The sequence below is a fragment of the Podarcis muralis genome, chromosome 8 (assembly GCF_964188315.1).
Source record: "Podarcis muralis chromosome 8, rPodMur119.hap1.1, whole genome shotgun sequence".
NCBI classification, from domain to species: domain Eukaryota; kingdom Metazoa; phylum Chordata; class Lepidosauria; order Squamata; family Lacertidae; genus Podarcis; species Podarcis muralis.
In genome coordinates, this window is record NC_135662.1 from 89,599,018 (window position 1) to 89,619,334 (window position 20,317).

Here is a 20,317-nt window from a genome sequence, read left to right on the forward strand (position 1 = left end):
CTTTTTTAGAATAAATTGCTTGCTGTGTGAAAAATGCAGACCTGCTGTATAAGTAAAGCGGTGAACCAAAGTGGAAATGAGGGAGGGTTGAGGGCACAGAGAACCTTGAATACTCTTTATATACTATTGAGGCTCTGTGCTCATGTTCCTATTTGCTAAATATATGGTGTTTTGGTTCCCTGACCCATGTAACTGGATCCAAAAGAGTAGAGGAAACACCTCCCAGCATTTTATTACAATTTCTTATGATGTTGCTTTTTCTTGAGTAGTATGTGATTTTTATTTTTACTGGCTATTGAAGCATTCTGGAGTAGCTGCAGTGGATGCTGACTCTGTTGTGGTCTTTAAGAGAAGCTTGTTTGACAGATTGAACTGTGCTGTTTTGGAGTTAACCACGTTACCATTCCATTTTGGTTTCTCTTCCATCAGCACTCACTTTTTGTTGGGATTTATTTTGATATCAGAGTTACCATTATTTTCTTTTTGCCATACAATCTGTACAATACTAGCTTTTTCCATATATGCCACCTGGAACACAGAACTCTTGTGACATATGAGTTGTGTATCCATGGTAGACTACAAAGATAGTATAACAACAAATGTTACAAAATGAATTACAAGATAATACAGTAATATTGCAATGTGTTCAAATGCATTGTCAGTTCATTTGTATTTTGAATTGAATGAAGTGTCATACGTAAAGGTTTCACATTTTAAAACATGCCTTTCATTTACTTCAGATTTCATATTGGTGCAGTTTATCATCAGACAAATACAACAGTAAATAGATAAAATGTTTCAACTACATTAAAACTTTACTCAGGTAAACTGCCAGGGTAAATAAGTAATGTTTTGAGAATTCTGTTCAGAATGCTTAATATATATGTTTAATATTTGTTTCACTGCCTACTGTATATTTATTACAATCTGATTGCAGTGGAAAACTATATGTTTTACCTTTCCTCAATGAAATCAGTAGAGCATACTTAGGTTTGGCTGGATCACAGCCTGAATCTTAATTTATGATGCCTTTTTTATATATTAGGCAGAGTATGAAGGAGGATTTAAGAGAGAGCAGATTCCTGAGAGAAAAAATATTTCCAAAAGCTATAAGAGTGATGTTATGAAACACCAGGTAAGTAAAAATATTCTTAAAGGTATATCTAACCAGAACTAAACACTTTGGGCAAAGCAATCCAAACTGGGACTGGGGACAAGTGGGACGGAGCAGAGCAATGGACCCATCACTGCATCCCAAGCACTGCCTCCTTGTGTGACCAGAGCAGAAGGCAAGGGGAGCCATTGAAAAGAATCCCCCCCCCGAATGCGTTTTCTGTGCTTTGACTCCAGCAAGTCCAAAGCCACCAGTACCCTATCCTGTTTGAAAGCTATTTTGCTGGCTACCAACTGGGTGATGCTGAGGCCTCTGTTGCGGCAGAGCCACCCAGCTGGTGGCACTCCTTTCCACAGACGCTGGCAGAGAGGCAACTATGCACCAACCAAATACTGGCCCCACGAGCCATCAGTGTAGCTGGGTTGTGCTCTAAATTCATTTCAATTGTGGAGTTAAAAAGACATGTTTAAGTCTCTCCCTCTGAAATCAGGCTGGAACAGATCTGTAGTCTATTAATTGGGGAGCTGTTAGAGGCTTTCATTTTATTCAGGTAAAAATATATTTTGCAAACCTCTTGTGTAATTACTTCCGCCATGCAGTTTAAATCGTGCCATAGTGCTGGAAAAGAAACAAATGTTCATTGTGAAATTTAAAAATACTAACACACACACACACCGTGTATGCCAAATATTTAAATTTAAGCCCCCCAAAATTAGCATTTATAATTTTGTACATTTTGACTTTTCCCTTCCAAAAGACGCCAAAAAAGAAGAAAAACAACAACAACAGTCACAGACAAAGCCTGACGAGAAATACTCAAATATATTCTGCTATATATCTGCAGTAGTGCAGCCTTCTAATCCCTCCTCCTATCTCCATATAAATGATACAGTTCAAGACCAGAGCTGTTTTTCTTCCCTAAAAGCAGGAAAGCTCTTTTAGATGAAATGTCTAAAAACATCTTGTAATAACTTGGAGCATGCTGGCAAGAGTAGTCACTTGTGACTATGTGTGAAACCCCCTCAGCTAGTCGATATTGTAATAAGCCAAAATGGGTAGCATCACTCCATTATTCAGAAAAGCCAACAGCATGCTTGTCCCTTAGGCTACAGCATTCATTAAGGAAAGCTTACTGGGCTGAAAGCTGGAAACAGATGATAACAGGATATGATTTTCATATTTAATGCATTCCTTGGAAGAGTATGTGTGCTGCAGATTGATAGAAGAATCAACTGCTACTTTGCTAAAAGACTTTCTAGTTTGCCCTATAGCTACCGATGGAATCATTCAGCCAAGAAATTAACTTTTTCTCCTTTTACCTGCTTTATGTATCAGCTAAGCAGGCTGTCTTGCTGCCAGTAAATGTTATTATGCATTTAACTGTTTGGTATTTAAGACTCTTATCAGGAAAGAAACAGAGGCAACACTATTTTGTGTTTTTTTGTGTGTGTGTTTAATAGTATCAGGAAGGTTTTCATTTTTCTTTCTTCATTGCGTTAGCAGACGTTAATCTGAGTTTATAGATGTTTTTCCTTCACAGTAGATTAAAAAGGTGGAAAAACCTTGAATTTAGGCCCTTCTTAAAATATACATGGAGCAATGAGCCTCACCAGCCTTGACCTATATAAGTATGCCTTCTACAATGTTCAGATATTTAGGAAGCGATAGTGATAGAGTTCTGAAATACTAATTTTTCTGTGTTGTTTTTAAAATATTTGTCCTTGAAGTTTTTGATCTTAAATAAATCTATATTTCATTGCAGCCCTACTTACATAAATATCTGTATATCAGAACTACTAGAACCCTTATAATACCATGGTACTTTAGTACCCCATGTCATAAATTATTGCATTGGGTACCTCTTCATTTCTTTACTTACCTTCTGGAAGTAAATTAAAAAATAAACAGGCAACTATAACAACAGTTTATAATACGGGGCACTATAGTACTGCAGTCATAAGGTGTTCATTTATTTTATTTTTAAAAATTCTGTCCCACCTATTTCTCCAAAGGAACTAAAGGCAGCCACTAAATATTAATGAAAACAGAAAACAAACATAACCCCTAAGAAGGCCCAATATACACTCAGAGTTAAGAGTATCAAATCCATTAAAAAAATTCCAGCAGCACAAAAATGACAAGGAACAACAGTGATGTTTCTATATAGAAGTGGCTGAGAGCCAAACTGGCCCATGTGCAAGTGGAATGAGCCTCCACACATGCATTGGACTGCAGATAGAGAGTTGGTGATTCCACTTCCAAGCTGCATTTCCCTATTCTGGAGAATCCCTGATTCCCAGGAGCAATTTTTCTAGGGGTGCCAGAGGTTGCAAGTTAACTGGAAAATTCTTACAAATAATATAACTTTTTAAAAGATGTGGGGAAGTAAAATCATCAGCATTTCCCCTATTCCACACACAATCTCAAAATAGCCAGAGCAACCCAGAGAACAACTGACAGTTCACATGGAGCATGTGCTGTGAGGGTGATGTCAACTCTCTACAGCTGACAGTCCTCTAGCCAGTGGGCTGGGAATCATACTATCTTTGCTTATCCTTTTGATGGACTGCTTACCGGAAGGGCCTTGATGGACTTCTGAGTAGCCATTGGGCCATGGCTTGGTGGATTATGCCATCTTGTGCATTTTCATATAAATTAAATTGTGCAGGGCCATCCTCCCAGTCGTAAACCTGAAAGCAGGACCTTGGTTTCAGAATGTTGCAGAAGGTCATGTATTACTTGATTGCCTTTGTGACTCAGAACTAGGGAACAGATAGATATCTGCCAGTACTGTAGTTATCTGTATAGTGGTAGATGGTGGGTATAATTCACTGGATGTTCTGCATAGGTCCCATTGAAATGAATAGAGCTGTATAGATTCTGTTTATTTCAATTGAATTAACTAGTTGTGCCCATAAGTCCTTTGTCCTGACCTCAAAGCCTCTACTTCAGAATCTACTGAATGTGCTGAAAGACACAACAACTTTGGTTCAAAAAGATTCAGAGAGCCCTATGCCTGCAGTTGGTTCTAGTTTTCTCTGCCCATGACCACCACACTTACATACTTGACTTTGTCTATCTGGTTCTCTCTTGGAAATAGTTAATGCTTGTTCCTGGTGAGCAGCTGATTGCCAGCTTACATGTTTGGGGGGGGGGGAGAGAAAAACCTGCATATACAAATGCAAGTTTTCTGATATTCTGTCACCTTCTCCCACTGTTCCGTCTTACTTTAGTGTGACCAATTAACTATTTGTAACACAGTTGAGAATATGGTCAAAACTGTCAGCCAAATGGTAGAGCAGCCGCTTTGCATGCAGAAGATCCAAGATTCAAAGTACTTGGCAATGTGTAGAACTATACACAGTGCTTGCATTTAGAAAAGAGTGGGATACAACTCACTGGGATGTTTTCTTGTGCTCTCCAACTCACTTCAGCGGGGTTTACATAAGAGACCATCTGGTTTGATTGTGCCTATAAGAGAGCCTTGCAGGTGTGCGCATATATTTTAAATGGATAACACCTTGTTCATTTTAAAATCCTCATCCACAACAACAAAAATTACTCTGGTTTCAAACTGTGTTTTTCAGATGGTGCCAGAAGTAAGACAGACAGGAATGAACAGCAGGACAGCCATGTCAAGGGGACTGTATCATACAGCAACAATCTTTATGGGACGCCAAATGTCAGCTGTCTCAAGCGTTGAAGATTTCAGTGTGCCGCCGAAATCTTCTGAGCTCACAAAGAGCTTTTCAATTTCTGACCCACATTCACATAGACAACCATCACAGAGCAGTTATGTGACAGACAGCTGTGTAGTACGAACTAATAGTGATCTACAGCGCTCAAATAAGTCTGACAAAATAGATGGAAAGACATATCTGCTGATGGGCAAGGAAACGCCAGTCACATCCAGTGTATCATATGAGAATGAAAGAACTTGCTGTTTAACAGTAGAAAGCAAGACAAATAATTGCAGTAGTAATTTTGTGGAAAGCAAAATGTCTCCTGAACTTAACTCCCTGTTACATGGAAGATTAAGTCCAGAGAACAGAACCACCGATTTAAAAAGTGACAGTTCCTGCAAATCGTTGGAAGAAATACTGACACATGAGTACTCTGTACGAAATGAACAAGGATCTAAACGGCCGATCTTATTGGTGTGTCGCCCTGAGCAGCTTGTTTCTGGAAATGAGCACTCGAGAGCAAAATTCCCAGGTATAGTGATGATGTGTGTAATGGAAATAGCTCTCCTCCTGCCTAGTTGGATTTTTACAATGGTATCCATCACTGCATTATCTGCAGATGCAAAGGAACTGCATTTTTATATACTAACAATGGCAGGGACACATTGAGGGCTATCTATTGCTTGCATTAAGTTTTGTTTACTGCCTGAGCTACTATAGTGAGAGTCCTTGCAAGAGATCTATGTCCTTTATTTACTTTTTGGGTGCAGCTTTCTAGATCTCTTTCATGTTCTTGAATGGAAATATTTGTCCTGTTGTCTTCATTACTTTCTGAGGAACACAGTACTGTAGTGGAAAAGAATTTAACTTGACAGTCCTTTCAAGGGGCATTCTGCAGGAGTACACAGTTACCTGGCCTCTCTAAACACCCAGTTCCACTACTGTTGATCTTGCTGTTCAGGAATGGAAGTCAGACTTGTTTTTGTCTGTCTGCTTATTCCATGATTTTTAAATTGGATTTTCATTGAACTTTTCAGTGCTATAACTGATTTCTCTCTCTCTCTGTAGGTTCTTGATTGTAGTTTCTTCTTCATTAGTTTCTGTGGTAGAGATATCTAGCTTCAATTCTGAATACGTATTCCTCGTTATTTGTTCATATTTATAGCCTATCTTTTTTGAAAGAAAAACTCAAAGCGGCTAACATAAGAAGTATAAAGTATACAAGAGGCCTTGTGGTCTTATTCGATTGTTTTATAGGAAAACTAATCATTGGTGAAATATGCTGGTGGAATTGACTCCAGCAGACAAACAGAAGACAATCTCCTTTGGTCTCTACTTTTCCATTGATTGAGTTTTTCAGTACAGTTTTTAAAAATTGTATATATTTCTAAAACTTTCTTCTTTAGACAGACTGTGAGATGGTTTGTTTTTATCATTTACTTTTGTACTTGGTGATGAAGATTTTGAATGGCTTTGACATTACAGTATATTTATGTATTTTACTATATATTGCTTTCAACCTTTTCTTTTTTGAAAACACAGGATTTAACATTTTTTAAGTAGCCAGTTATGACCTATGTTTGGGGGTGTATTTTTAACTGAAAGATATATCCAACTATTATCAAATTTGAATTAATATTTTCATTGTAATTTATTTTTATTTGTAATTATTTTTAATGTTAAGTTTCTGTTACAGCTCCTGAGGATAGTCTGATGCTGGACAAAAATGCACAGGAGAAAGAAGGTGAAAGTTCAGGTGGAAGTAGTGACCTTACTGTTTCTTTCAGTGAAGAGGATGAAGAAGGGAAACCATTAAAACTACAGGATTTAGGCTGCAGCACACCATATAATGAGGAAGAACATCCATGTTCACAAGCATTATGTCATTATAGCTCAAGTGGAGGCTCATCTGCTAGTCTCACAATAAGGTAAAACCAAGCCATTGATTTCTTCATTCCTTTCAGTTGAAACACCATTTGGAACATTTTTTCTAATGATATTTTAGCGCAGGTGTGCACGACATCATTGGAAGGTTTTGCCACTTTGCCTTCTTTCGCACTGATCCTCAAGCTGTTTAACCTCCCCCTAAACCTTGTGCACTTCCAGCAATAAAACTGTGCTTGGTGTCACAGTTTTACGCTTCCAGCAAACATGGTACTATTGAGAGAAAGTGATCTGTTGTTTCACTGCCCCTTGTGGCAAGTCATTCAAGGTTGCAGAGATGTGGCTGAAACTATTATGTTACCCTTTTCTGGGCAACAGACAGATTCTCTCCTTTTGGTTTGGGTCTCCAAGTAGCTGCAAGCTTTCTTGCTTAGTTCTGGTCACTCTACATGCCTTTTCCATCCTGCCTAGTCCCCCTGCAAGTGTTACCACAATATAACTGTCTGAACTCTGTCTTGTTTCTTCTTAAGCAACCAGAAATGCTCATTTTCTGACTAAGTGCTAAAACTGAGGAATTTCCAATGGTATTTGTGATGCATCATAGTCTTCGTGCAGTTCTATTTGTACGCGGGCAGCGCAACGTTGCACAGGAGGAGCATGGCGATTGAAATAATATCCTCCGTCTGCGCCTTTAACATCAACAAAACATCGCGCCTTGCGCTCCTCCTGTGTAACGTTGCTCCGTCCACACACAAATGGAGCCGCACGAAGACACCACACGGCAAAAACGGACTTCCTACAGCCTCCCTCCCAGCTGTAGGGCGGGCAGAGTGGGAGGAGGCAAGCAGAATACTGTACGCAGGCTCCACGGGAAAGGCGAGAAGTGGTAAAAGTAATTGAAAAAAAAAGCTTCACCACTCTTCTCCCCCCCCCAAGCTCATATCTGCACCCCCCCCCAAAAGCTCAGCGATTGCCGGCAAAGGAACAGCTGATAGGCGGCCTGTTAGACGCGTGGGGCTGTTAGCCTCTGGGCAATCCTCCCCTCCTAAAATTTTAACAAGTCAGAACAATTTCCTCCCATTTTCTTAATTTGGGGTCCCCAAAAATAGGGGGCGACCTATACATGGGGGCGTCCAATACATGGAAATATATGGTAAATGTAATTAGTCATCTTTACACATAGCATAATTTTGTACCTTATTTGAAAATAACCTCTTTGTGAAGAAAACATCATAATCAGCCTTTATTGTAAGTGAAGATTCTGTGTTCAGTTCAAGTGGTATGTTGCTACAGATAATGGATTCACTTTGTATTTTAGACCTAGACTAGCTCCCCTTCCCCAAAAAATAAATAAAATGATTTTAAGCTTTATTCACAGCACATTTCTTTTATGTTTCACCATTTGTTTTAGTACATAACAGTACATCCAGATTTCCAACCTCCCCCAATCACAAATTGAAGTTTTGTGCTCTGAGCTTCCTACAAGATGTCTAAATAGTGCCTTCTGGTAGTTATCAATCTGTTTCTATTATTGATACTTAAGGTCTCCACCATCCACCATAAGAAATCAGAAAGAAATTTGATAGTTCAGGGAGTTGTGAAATTTGCTACATGTCAGTATTGTCAAACTCTTAAATGAAAGTCTTGTCCAGCACTTTGCCAGTTCCCATAACTAACCTGTGCTTCATTTAGAGCCTTAAAAACTTCAGCCTCTCGGATTTAGCACTTAGGAAGATAATGAGTATTTCAAGCTCATGTTTAAGAAGGAACAAGGCAGAGACCTTTTGCTTGTGCTGCTTCAGCTGCATTCAAGAGGACTTAGCACAGATGGATTGTGCATTACAAAATGTAACACATAATTCAAGCTGTCAGCTTAATCAGACTGTTTCCAGGAAGCAACCTGTAAAAGAGAAAGACCCCTTGTTTGCTGACCCCTGATCCATAGCCTGCTGCATCATGTCATCCATTTTGCTTTTCTTTATTTATGTGTCCCTTCCTTCCCCTCCTTTTTATTAATGTATTCCCTTCAAGTGGCACCCTGGAAAGACCACCCAGAGGGAGGAGCACAATAGGGAGCGAGCTAGCTGAAATAGAGATTTTGTAAGACTTCAGTGCAATGAAAAGCCCTGTTGAACTGCCTGTGTGTTCTCACTGCCTCAATGTGTGTTAAGTCTAAACTTGAAAACGTCACTCCCGCACCATCTTCATTTTCCACTGTTCTTAGTCACTGTTGTGGAATTGCATTGCAGTAGAGTTTAGCAATTTGGAAGAATATTTTACAATTTCGTGTGTGTATTTTGCAATATATATTAAAGTTATAGATTTTTCAAAAACCTTGATAAGGCTAATGAATGTTGCTGCTGCTGTTGTTGAACAGTTTATAGGCTAGCTGTGTGTTTTGCTTTGTGGAGTTCTGCTGTTGAATGTGGAAACAAAACAGGCAGTCTGAAATAAAAACCTGAATAGCTATTTACACCTCTGTAAAAGGATTAGCAATTCCCCATTGTTAAAAAGCTTAAACTTCAATTTGCATCATTATAGAGGTATCACTTACTCCAATCTCTCCAGTAATATTTTATACCTGTAGGGAACCACTAGCTTTGTCCATTTATATAGGTGTAAGATTTATAAAAATACAATCATGCTTGGGTACTGTTAAATTAGAAAGGGCTAAATGCTAAGTTGTTTGAGCTATCATTTGCAGCTCACTGCCTCATTGTTAAAACTTACATTTGAGATGTATTCAGTGCCTGATCTGAACATGAGGTAAGTTTTCTATTTTTAAAGAAGACAAAGCAATACACTAATGTATTATAGCTCTGGAGGTTAGGACTCGAATCAATGGCTTCAAGATACAAGAAAGGAGATTCTGACTTAAACCTCAGGAAAAACTATTTGAGCTGTTTGACCTTGGGAGATCGAGAGCTCTCCTTCCTTGGATGTTTTTAAGCAGAGGTTGGATGACCATCTGCCATGGATGCTTTAATTGAGATTCCTGCATTGCAGGGGGTTGGGCTAGATGACCCTTGGGGTCCCTTCCAACTCTACACTTCTAATATTCTAAAAGGGTCACAATTTCTAATAATAAAATCAGGACAGTGTTTGCTGTCAGATACAGAAACCTGAGGGCTGATGGGAATTGTAGTCTAAATCATCTCAAGGTTCAGGAAGACTGCTTTAATATCTAGGTCCTGTTTGTGGGCACCCCACAGGCATTTTGTTGCCTACTAGGAAAACAGGATCCTGCCCTAGATCAACTTTTGGTCTGATCCAGTATGGCTGCCTTATGTTCTTAGGTGGGGATACCCAGTGTGCATGATGACATCTTGACACTGTGTCTCTGCCTGTGCTCCGCTTCATGGGCTGGAAGCTCACAATATGATAATGCCCTATAGTTTAGAAACAAGAGCTGGGCCAGTCCTCATGCACACATGAATCTAAAGGTTCTGTAGAAGATTGGGGGTGTGTGCTAGAAATGAAGTGATCCATTCCAACTTTCCTGCTCTTTATCAAAAGTGCTAGCTCCATTCAAAAATATGAATATATGGAAGATAGAATAAGTTATCCCATTGTCATTTTATACAACACATTCATTACCATGAGCACACAGTGCATATTGTAATTATTATTTTTTAAAGTGTTCATATTGTTTCATGAAGTTTTCAAAATATTTTTATTTATGTGAAAAATTAGGTATGACAGATTCGTGTATAAAGTGGAAAATGGAGACTGTTCTGTTTTATTATACCAAAGGAGGAGGAGGAAGATTCACCTGATTTTAAGTGGAAGATCCTACCTTCTTCTTTATATGCAAATACATCATACACATGAATAAGCAAATATGACTCCCTCCCCATTTACAGTTGTGTGCCCATTTTGGTTTTATATGTGAATATTTTAATAGGTTGTAATAGCATTTGTTTATTTCTGCAGAAAATCTTTGACATTTGAAGGATTTGCTCATGTCTTGACATTCATAGAACAGTTTGTGGCCACAGCAGATCAGGAACACCTGATGTTATACCAGAGGAAAGCTGTGAATACAGTAGAGCTGGAGACCCTTATAAGGTTCAAATATTATTTTCTTTTAATTGGAAGACAGTAATAGTGTTTGTCTATGTATCAAATCAAATCTTTATTATGGTCATAGACCAGCATAAGTAGGGCGGGGTACAATCATTTAAAAATCTGTAAAACGTTTTGGAAAGCTGAAATTAGTAAAACAGAAGGTATATATATTAAAACTATAAGAAGCTAAAAGAAGGGTTAGGAGCATTAATCGGCTGTGGAAGAGCATACAAGGTGAGTATATAAAAGACTATGGCTATCAATTTACAAAGCACTCCAATATGAGTGTTCATTAAATCTAGTTTGTGGCACAGGTCATCATTCGACAAATTTTGAGCACTGCTATGCAGAACCTGGAAACTTGTATGTTGTAGCAGGGTTGATACCTGAAAGCAGCAGGGAGGTATAGAATTGCCCTGTGCACCCTGGGTACTTATGGGGAGATGAGCGGGTAGATGAGGCTAATATGAATGTCTCTGTAATACAGGCACTGGAGAAGCACATGCTCTATTGTTTCTGTTTGTCCAGAATTACAGGGGCATTGTCTCTCGGAGCAAGCAATCTTCCTGGCGTGACATTGTGCCAGGGTAAAGGCCCTCCGATGCTTAGGGACTTTAGTTAGATATGCCATGGGGGAGGCAGAGTATATGATGGATTCATTGGCAATAAAAGTTGGGGTACTGGCTAGATCCAATTGGCTGTGTGTCTACTACACATTGCTTAATGAGTGGTTTGGCCTGATCATATCCCATGCTGAGTAGAAGACCTGGAGAGAAGCCCAGGGATGAGATTTTAGTTGCCACTGCCTGTTTCCATGTGGATTGAAAATCATCACTCATAGTTAGTGGGGCAAGGCCAAGGGGAAATAGAGATAATCTGAGCCAATAAATTGAGTATAGTCACCCACACTCTAGCCTCCACTTTTGTGAAGCTTGTCTAGTCTCAGAGTGACATTAAAGACACATTTTGGGACTTGAAGGACTGATCTTAGAAATTTGGATTGTACAGGTTCTAGTGTAGTGAGAGCCAGTGTGGTGTAGTGGTTAAGAGCAGTGGACTCGTAATCTGGTGAACTGGTTTGATTCCCCGCTCCTCCACATGCAGCTGCTAGGTGACCTTGGGTCAGTCACACTTCTTTGAAGTCTCTCAGCCCCACTCAACCTCAGAGTGTTTGTTGTGGGGGAGGAAGGGAAAGGAGATTGTAAGCCGCTTTGAGACTCCTTAAAGGTACCCCTGCCCGTACGGGCCAGTCGTGTCCGACTCTAGGGTTGTGCGCCCATCTCACTTAAGAGGCCGGGGGCCAGCACTGTCCGGAGACACTTCCGGGTCACATGGCCAGCGTGACGAAGCTGCTCTGGCGAGCCGGTACCAGCGCAGCACACGGAAACACCGTTTACCTTCCCGCTATAAAGCGGTACCTATTTATCTACTTGCACTTAAGGGTGCTTTCGAACTGCTAGGTGGGCAGGAGCTGGGACCGAAAGACGGGAGCTCACCCTGCCGCGGGGATTCGAACCGCCGACCATACGATTGGCAAGCCCTAGGCGCTGAGGTTTTACCCACAGCGCCACCCGCGTCCCTTGAGACTCCTTAGGGTAGTGATAAAGCGGGATATCAAATCCAAACTCTCTTCTAGTCGTACAAAATTGGAGAAGGGGCCCAGCCGGGCACCATAGAGAAGTTGTGCTATTGGCTTGGCTTCAAATAATTTGAGTGCTGCAGGTATATAGTGGCCACCTCTTGTTTTAAAAAAATTAACGATTGAAGATGCGCTCCTCTGAGCAATAACAGCAACATAGTCTCCATGAGCTTTCCTACTGCCAGCAGAATGAAAAACTACCCCCAGATATTTGAAACAGGAGACCTGCTCAATCTTATAGCCATCTATGCTCCAGGAGCGGCTCATAGGCCTTTTGGCAAATGCCATTATTTTAGTTTTCTGATAGTTGAGTTCTAGCTGGTCCTCCTTGCAATACTGTGTTAGTGCTCTCAGTGCTCTTTTGAGGCCAATAGGTGTTCTTGAAAATATTGCTGCATTGTCTGCATAGAGCAGAACAGGGATGTGTCTTCCAGCAAGTTTTGGGAAGTGAAAGTTTGTGCTATGGAGGTGGCTCACCATTGAGTTGATGTAGAAATTAAATAAGAGTGGGGGCCATATGCAGCCTTGCTTGACACCTTTCTTGGTTCCAGTGGCATTGGTGAGATGGCCTCAGGGGTTACATTTTACATTAAGTGAGGTCCCTTCATGTAGCATACAAATTAGATGGAGTAGACATCTATCTATTGAGGTGGCCTCCAGTTTTTTCCACAGTTTAGCTCTGGGTATGGAATCAAATGCTGCTTTGAAATCTATAAAAGCAGCATAAAGGGAGGTTGTGTTGTGGGAGGAGTACTTCTCAATGAGATGATGGAGTACTAGGCATTGGTCAATAGTGGATCGGCCTTCCCTAAAGCCAGCTTGCGCCTCTCAAAGTATATTTTCTTGTTCCATCCAGTTGTGGAATTTCCATTGTTAGGTGTCTTGTGTAAAGTTTGCTATACCAGTGTGGCGTAGTGGTTAAGAGCGGTAGTCTCGTAATCTGGGGAACCAGGTTCGCTTCTCTGCTCCTCCACATGCAGCTGCTGGGTGACCTTGGGCCAGTCACACTTCTTTGAAGTCTCTCAGCCCCACTCACCTCACAGAGTGTTTGTTGTGGGGGAGGAAGGGAAAGGAGAATGTTAGCCGCTTTGAGACTCCTTAGGGTAGTGATAAAGCGGGATATCAAATCCAAACTCTTCTTCTTCTAATCGGTCTGTAGTTTGCAGTATCATCCCTTTTTCCTTTTTTATATATGGGGGCAATGATTACAAGCCCCCAGCCCTTGGGGGCTCGGCCATGGGTGTCAATGCAGGTGAAGGGTGAGGCCAGAATAGAGGCACAGAAGTCCATATTGTTTTTAATGGCCTTTGGAGGAGTTAGATCTTCCCCTGGGGCCTTCCCCAGTCTTAGCTGAGCTACCAGCTTGTTAATCTATTGTTACCATCACTGGTGCCCACATAGGCAGATTCTCTATAGTTTGACTAGAGTCTCCACTTTTAGCAGAGGTGTCCGAGTAGAGTTCCTGAAAGTGAGCCTCCCAGGTCCCTGGGGGGATGTGACAGTCCAGCATGGTTGGGCCATTGCTTTGTGGGCTAGATGTAATATGCCAAAATGTGGCTGAATCATTGGATTTGGCTGCCTGGATAAGTCGTGTCCAGGTGTTCTTCATAGCATCCCTTTTCTTTTGTGCCAGCAGATGCTTATAGTATCTCTTCTGCTGGAGGAGGTCCAATGCAGCTGTTGCTTTGCTCTTGGATACATAAGCCTTGTAAGTGGCAGCAAGAACTTTTCTGGCATTAACCCAGTCCTTGTCAAAGCATGGCTTGGAGTGGTGCTGTTGTTGTCTCAAGCATGTGCTATTATGCCAGATTAGGAGCTTGTGGAGCTCTTGCATAAGGGTGTTATAGTTCTCCAAGAGTGCATCAGGAGAGACAGCAGATATCAGGGCACTGCAGGCGATCTGAGGCCAGTAGTTCAGTTATCATTTGGCTTAGATGAGGAGTCCACTTGGGTCAATGGTAAGTTCTTCCTGCTGGCATTAGGAAAGGCTGGTAGCAGTCCTCAGTATGTACAGGTATCTCTTGAGTGAAGGCTTTCAGCTGAAGGAGAATTGGGAAGTGATCACTGCCAAATTTGGGCATAACTTCTAGCGTCTTAACATAAGGAAGGAGTTCCCTAGAAACAGTTATATAGTCCGGAGCCAGATAGGTAGGTGAATTCAGCTGGGTAGTCGCTTTCAAGGGCACCATTTAAAATGTAGATGTTTAGCCAAGCAGAGGCCTGCAAAGTTTGATTTCTGATCTTTTGAGCAGCGGGTGAGGAGGAATCCATCGGCTTCACGGCTGAGAGGAGGACATTTGTGCTGCGCATAGAGAATGTGGTCATTAGGGCCCAATCTGGTGTTGAGGTCCCCTCCCAGAACTACAAATGCATTTGGGTTGAGCAGGATAAGGTCACTGATTTAGTTTCCAGTTCAGTCCACGAGACTCTGATCTGTTGTCTGTGTAGTTTGCTTGTTTTGGTAACTGTGGTTGAATTTAATAAGTGGGAAAGGTTTCCTTGGGTGGCTCTCAGCCAGGTCAAGTCTGCAAAGAAGAAGAATGTAAAGGTGGAAACTCTTAACAATGATATTTGCTTTGTGCGCTAAGCATGCTCTTTTGGGGAGCAGCCACATAGCTCTTGTAGGGAGAAGGGAGGCCATCACAAAGTTGGCAGCAGCCATGTATGTTGGGGTACATATAAAAGAGAATTAAGTGCTTGGAACTTTATACACAGCTGTTTCAGAGTGTGCCTTGTTTGGTTTTCTTTTTGTTTGTTGTTTGGGGGTGGGTAAGAGTCTTTGTTGTTGTTTTTAAGCTGGAGCAGGGTGGGGGTGAGGACTGTGTGTGGCACCCCCACCCTGCCCCTCAGTTGTGGGGCCTGAGGCATATTGAGTGACCTTTACTATTTAAGATGAGCAATACAACTAAATGTTCTCTTCCTCTCTTCTTCCCCTGATTCTTTGGCTACTGTCACTGTCACTGTCCATGCAGAGTTCTTTTGGAGTTTGCTCCCTGAGGGGTGTGAGCAAAACAAAACAAGCATTAATGCATCTGAATCTGAGAAAAGAATTTACAGGACTGTTTTTGCAGAGGGGACACACCCAGCTCTAACCCTTATTCTTCATGTGCCTGCTAGCCAGCAAAGTGGACTGTGTTTTTCCCACATGCATGACTTAGTCCAGGGGTAGTCAACCTTTTTATACTTACCGCGCACTAATGCATCTTTCTTGATGGTAAAATTTCCTTATTGCCCACCAGGGCTCAATGGAAGGAGGACTGTGCCGTAGAACTCCCTACCGCCCACCTAGAATCTTGAAACGCCCACTAGTGGGCAGTAGGGACCAGGTTGATAACCCCTGGCTTAGTCAGTAGCAAAAAGGAACATTGGACCTACCTGAGTCCTTTCTCCTGATCACTCCAGAAGCCAGGACATATACCTGTTGCGCCCTGTGTGTGAGAGAGTGTCTCTCCCACAGGTTCAGGATGTAATACAGCTTCACACTGATATTGGGACCACTGTTCGCTGGGCTGGGATCTGGGTCTGCTCTGATTCTCTGCCTTCTTGGCCCTAAAACCACTGCCTAAAGAGATGAGAGGAACTATTCCCAATCTGCTTTTTTCTTCTTTGGATCACCTTATTTTTATCCTCCTCAAGAGCCTTGCCAAATAGCCTGCCCCCTTTTAAATGGAGTGGACGGCAGATTAATCTTGGATTAATCCAGCCAGGAACCTGGGAGTAAACTGCAAAGAGTCTTAAACCAACATCCACTATAAAGGCATCAGTCTCAGTTAGCTTCTTAATATCCTGTTTGATCTTAAGATTGGTTTGGGGACCTCTCTGTGTAGTTTCTTCATCTAAAGGAGAGAAGGCCTGACAAATATTAAAATAAAAGCTGCAGTCCTGACATCTGGAGCAAATGCCTCATAGGACTTAAGCAAAATGTATCACTTTTACGGTGTTTTAAAACCTCATTTCCACTACTGGATACTACTGTCCCAGACACTACTACTGCCACAGGAGCATTCGTGAGGGCTTTCTTCAGGTTTTTCTTAGGCAGCATGTAGGATTTCATTGAAACAGTCTCACTTGGCTTGGATGACTTTGAGTTTAGCTCACTCACCGTCTGCAATACGCCTGCCACTCTGAGTATACTTCCCCGCCCCCCAGTTTGTGGCGCTAATAGTTCTAGCAATGCCTCTCTGAATGGTCCTCAGAACAGTCCTGAAAGAGAACTGGGTATCCCCTGTATGAGGGTCCAAAGACATACTCTCATAACTAGACTCTTCCCATAAGTCTCAGGCTTTGCTTATGTGTTGATTAGAGAACAGTAAAAGGGCAGAGCTATAAGGAGAAAGGACATAAGATGAGGGAGAAGTGAACAAATTGAGAAAAATAACAGGGGGAGGGGGATCAACTATAGAACAGCATTGCCTGAGTCTGTTGATGAGGCTGGACAAAAACAGGGAGATGGATGCTGTGTCCCAAACAGGGATAACAGTTGTCTGATTTGTATAGGTTCTGCCTTCTGGAGTAAGTGGGAGGAACAACCCAGACACCCATGGGAAAATTATTCTCTGATATTACTAGAAGCTGAAACTACCTTTTGCAAACACTCTTGGCTCAATAAAATACTTAAGGAAGGCTAAATGTACCATAGTCCCTGATTCATGTGTCTTCTAGCCTAAAGAGAGAACTAAAAGGGGACCAGCTATATCAGTAAGGAAGCCTCTTTTCACTAACAGTTCATAGCAGGTTGTGTGATACTCTCTGACCTCTATAGAGATTTCTGGATTGAGCTCGGCAGCAACTTCTCTTGCTGGCTGTGAATTGCATTCACTGTCACACTGAATTGCCCTGCACTAAACTGTACTGTGTCTGAATCCCAAACTAAAAGTTAATCTAAATGCATATAACAGCACCCCAATTAAAATATGAAAACACCATTTCCTGTGGGAATTAGGAATAGGAGGAGGTTTTAGATCTTTTTCAACCTTCCATTTCCATGTTACAAATCTTCCCAAGTAGCTCTCCCACTGCCTGGGGTTTCTAATTCACGTTTCATCACATTTTAAATCTTGCCTGCAAATAAGCTATCAAAGAGGTCGTGATGATTCAGAACAGGAAGTGTGTATGTTCTCCCTTCACCCTGCCATTTCTGTATTCTGATTTTCCCACCTCTCCTGCCCTTTAGAAAGTTTCCCCTATACTTCAGGGCCCATTACATCCTGTTACATATACTTTTAAGGTAGGTGTAGTTTGTGCTTGACTTCTGCTTTCCTTTAGGAACAGTGAGTTTGTTTGTTTATCCCACTCTTCAGCTAAAAAAGGTTCCTAGAGTGGCTTACAAATCACTACAAAGAAGTGTTAGTGATCACATGAGCAGTCTGCTTGAGAGAATCCATGTGTGGCACAGATATTTTGGTTGCTTCAGAGACATGGATTCCTCATGAATGTTCAAAATTAGTTGAAATGCACAGTAAAACTAAACATTCATGACTCTGGTTCAGGTTAGTGATATGATGGTTATACCTGGACACTGTCCCATTGGGCAGACTCCAGTTCAGGTCCCTGCAGGCTGTGTTTCTCCATTCCATGCCAAAATAAGTGAAATAACTGTATGTGTGTTTTCCTCTTGAAAGGAGTACACTGTTGGAAATGACTGACTAGTCTCCTAATTTCCCTTGAACTCCAGTTCAAAACCCTCTGTGGGTTCAAGCCCTGAAATAAAAGAAAGAATCATCCTTTCCAAATATCCCACCATATAGTTCCTCAAAGGAGACTTCACTGGGGGAGTTACTCTACTGAATCACCATCATTATCATCATTTTCATTTATTACTTATACCCCACCCATCTGGCCAGGCCTCCCCAGCCACTCTGGGCGGCTTCCAACAGGATATTAAAAACACAAGAAAAGGTCAAACATTAAAAACTTCCCTAAACAGGGCTGCCTTCAGATGTCTTCTAAAAGTCAGATAGTTGTTTATTTCCTTGACATCTGATGGGAGGGTATTCCACGGGGCGGACGCCACTGCCGAGAAGGCCCTCTGCCTGGTTCCCTGTAACCTCACTTCTCGCAGGGAGGGAAAGGAACTGAGAATCATGACTTTAGTTGTGGTTATTCTTTTGGCATCAGAAGGGGAGAACACTAACTTTCAGGGAAATAACTTTTAGGGTAATAAAAGTACAGTGGATGTTCGGGTTGCGATCGTGATCCGTGCGGGAGGCACGTTAGCAACCTGCAGTGTTTGCAACCCGTGACCCATGCGTCTGTGCACGTGCGGATCGTGATTTGGAGCTTCTGCACATGCGCAAGTACTGAAATCCGGAAGTAACCCATTCCGGTACTTTTGGGTTTGGTGCAGTGCGCAACCCAAAGCATCTGTAACCTGAGGTATGACTGTATCACAGAAGAAGAAGAAGAAGAGTTTAGATTTGATATCCTGCTTTATCACTACCCGAAGGAGTCTCAAAGCGGCTCACAATCTCCTTTCCCTTCCTCCCCCACAACAAACACTCTGAGGTGAGTGGAGCTGAGAGACTTCAAAGAAGTGTGACAAGCCCAAGGTCACCCAGCAGCTGCATGTGGAGGAGCGGAGACGCGAACCCGGTTCCCCAGATTACGAAACTACTGCTCTTAACCACTACACCACACTGGCTCTCACAACTGAGGAGGTTGTTCTAGATGATATTCGATATCTTCTAACTTTGCTGTTTATATTGAAGCCATTTGCTGTGGGAACTATTATAGATTACATGGATAAGAATGGTGCTTATAATTAATGGGTTTAAGCAAATACTTCATTAAGCACCTGTTATTGTTTTATAGCATCTGTAATGAAATTGGCAGCTTAAAACCAGAAGGCCTTGAGGTATGTGAAGCACTTGTCCTTCATCATCTTGAGAGATTATTGAAATTTACAATTGATAGATGCCTTCTACCAGAGAAAACGCTTAAATACAAAAGTGGAACGCTGGATGAAAAGCATGATAGGTATGATCATTGTTAAGACTTACACAATTCACATTATTTTTGGTGATGCTATTGAAATCAGAGAATTTATAGGGAGGAACGTCATATACCTGAAATATCATGTGTATGATTTAACCATTCAAAATGTAGTGTTTAAAGATTTTACAGCTGAGATGGCTAACCTGTGGCTCTCCAGATATTCCTAGACTTCAGCTCCCATCATCCCTGCCTATCAGCCATGGTGACGGGCTGGTGAGAGTTGGAGTTCAACAGCATCTAAGAGGCCACAAGTTAGCCCTGCTGTAGATCAGGTGACAAGACATGAAGGGCTACAGGTTAGCCACCCCTGTTTTGCAGCATAATCCGAAGCGTGTCTCCTCTTGTGTTCAGTGGAACTTACATCCAGGTAAGTGTGTGTAGGGTTGCAGCTTTGAAGGACATACTGAACAATTGTTTTGTGTTTTATATGTAAAGCTTATGCCTTGTCTATAATCACTTAGGGTTCTTGAAGCAAACTGATGCTATGTGCCAGGCCCAGAGGGGCGAATAGCTCTGGATCCTCAGGCGTGCTGCAGAGGGATGGGAAAGCAGGACTCCTATTGTGCTGCTTGCTTGTTGCGTTAGTCTTGTTTGCAGTTCCATGTTATTCTTGCTTTTTATCTTTTAATTTTTATTCAAGTTGAAGAGGTCTGCTTTTCACCAATGCTTGTAGATGACAGGGCTATAACTCTGAGATAGGGATCTAGAAACAGTTACTCAAGCAATTCATAATCTTGAGTCTTAAACAATGATGTGTAAGCCATATTCAGGCATTATCCCTCACACCAGTTGCAGGGCGGGGGCTGAATCACTGGTCCTGCCCCCACACTTCACACAACCTAAGCTATCTCACCCACATTTGAGCTTACGGGTGAGATAGCTTAGGTTGTGAGCTACATGGACATTTGAATATGGACTATAGTCTCCTTGGTCCAA

General features: G+C 41.7%; 1 protein-coding gene across 11 annotated transcripts in view; it reads left to right on the plus strand.

Moving 5' to 3' along the window:
• The window catches only part of KIZ (kizuna centrosomal protein), a 62,129-nt gene that overhangs the window by 13,208 nt on the left and 28,604 nt on the right, over positions 1 to 20,317 (plus strand). For 9 of the 11 annotated variants that reach the window (XM_028738364.2, XM_028738370.2, XM_028738371.2 and 6 more), the window contains 5 exons: positions 1,046 to 1,135; positions 4,702 to 5,329; positions 6,482 to 6,725; positions 10,615 to 10,749; positions 19,199 to 19,363. In XM_028738364.2, the coding sequence (XP_028594197.2) occupies positions 1,046 to 1,135; positions 4,702 to 5,329; positions 6,482 to 6,725; positions 10,615 to 10,749; positions 19,199 to 19,363 (1,262 nt within the window). Of the gene's footprint in view, positions 1 to 740; positions 824 to 1,045; positions 1,136 to 4,701; positions 5,330 to 6,481; positions 6,726 to 10,614; positions 10,750 to 19,198; positions 19,364 to 20,317 lie in introns of those variants that run through there. The other 2 variants (XM_028738372.2, XM_028738361.2) reach the window with 2 other exon arrangements.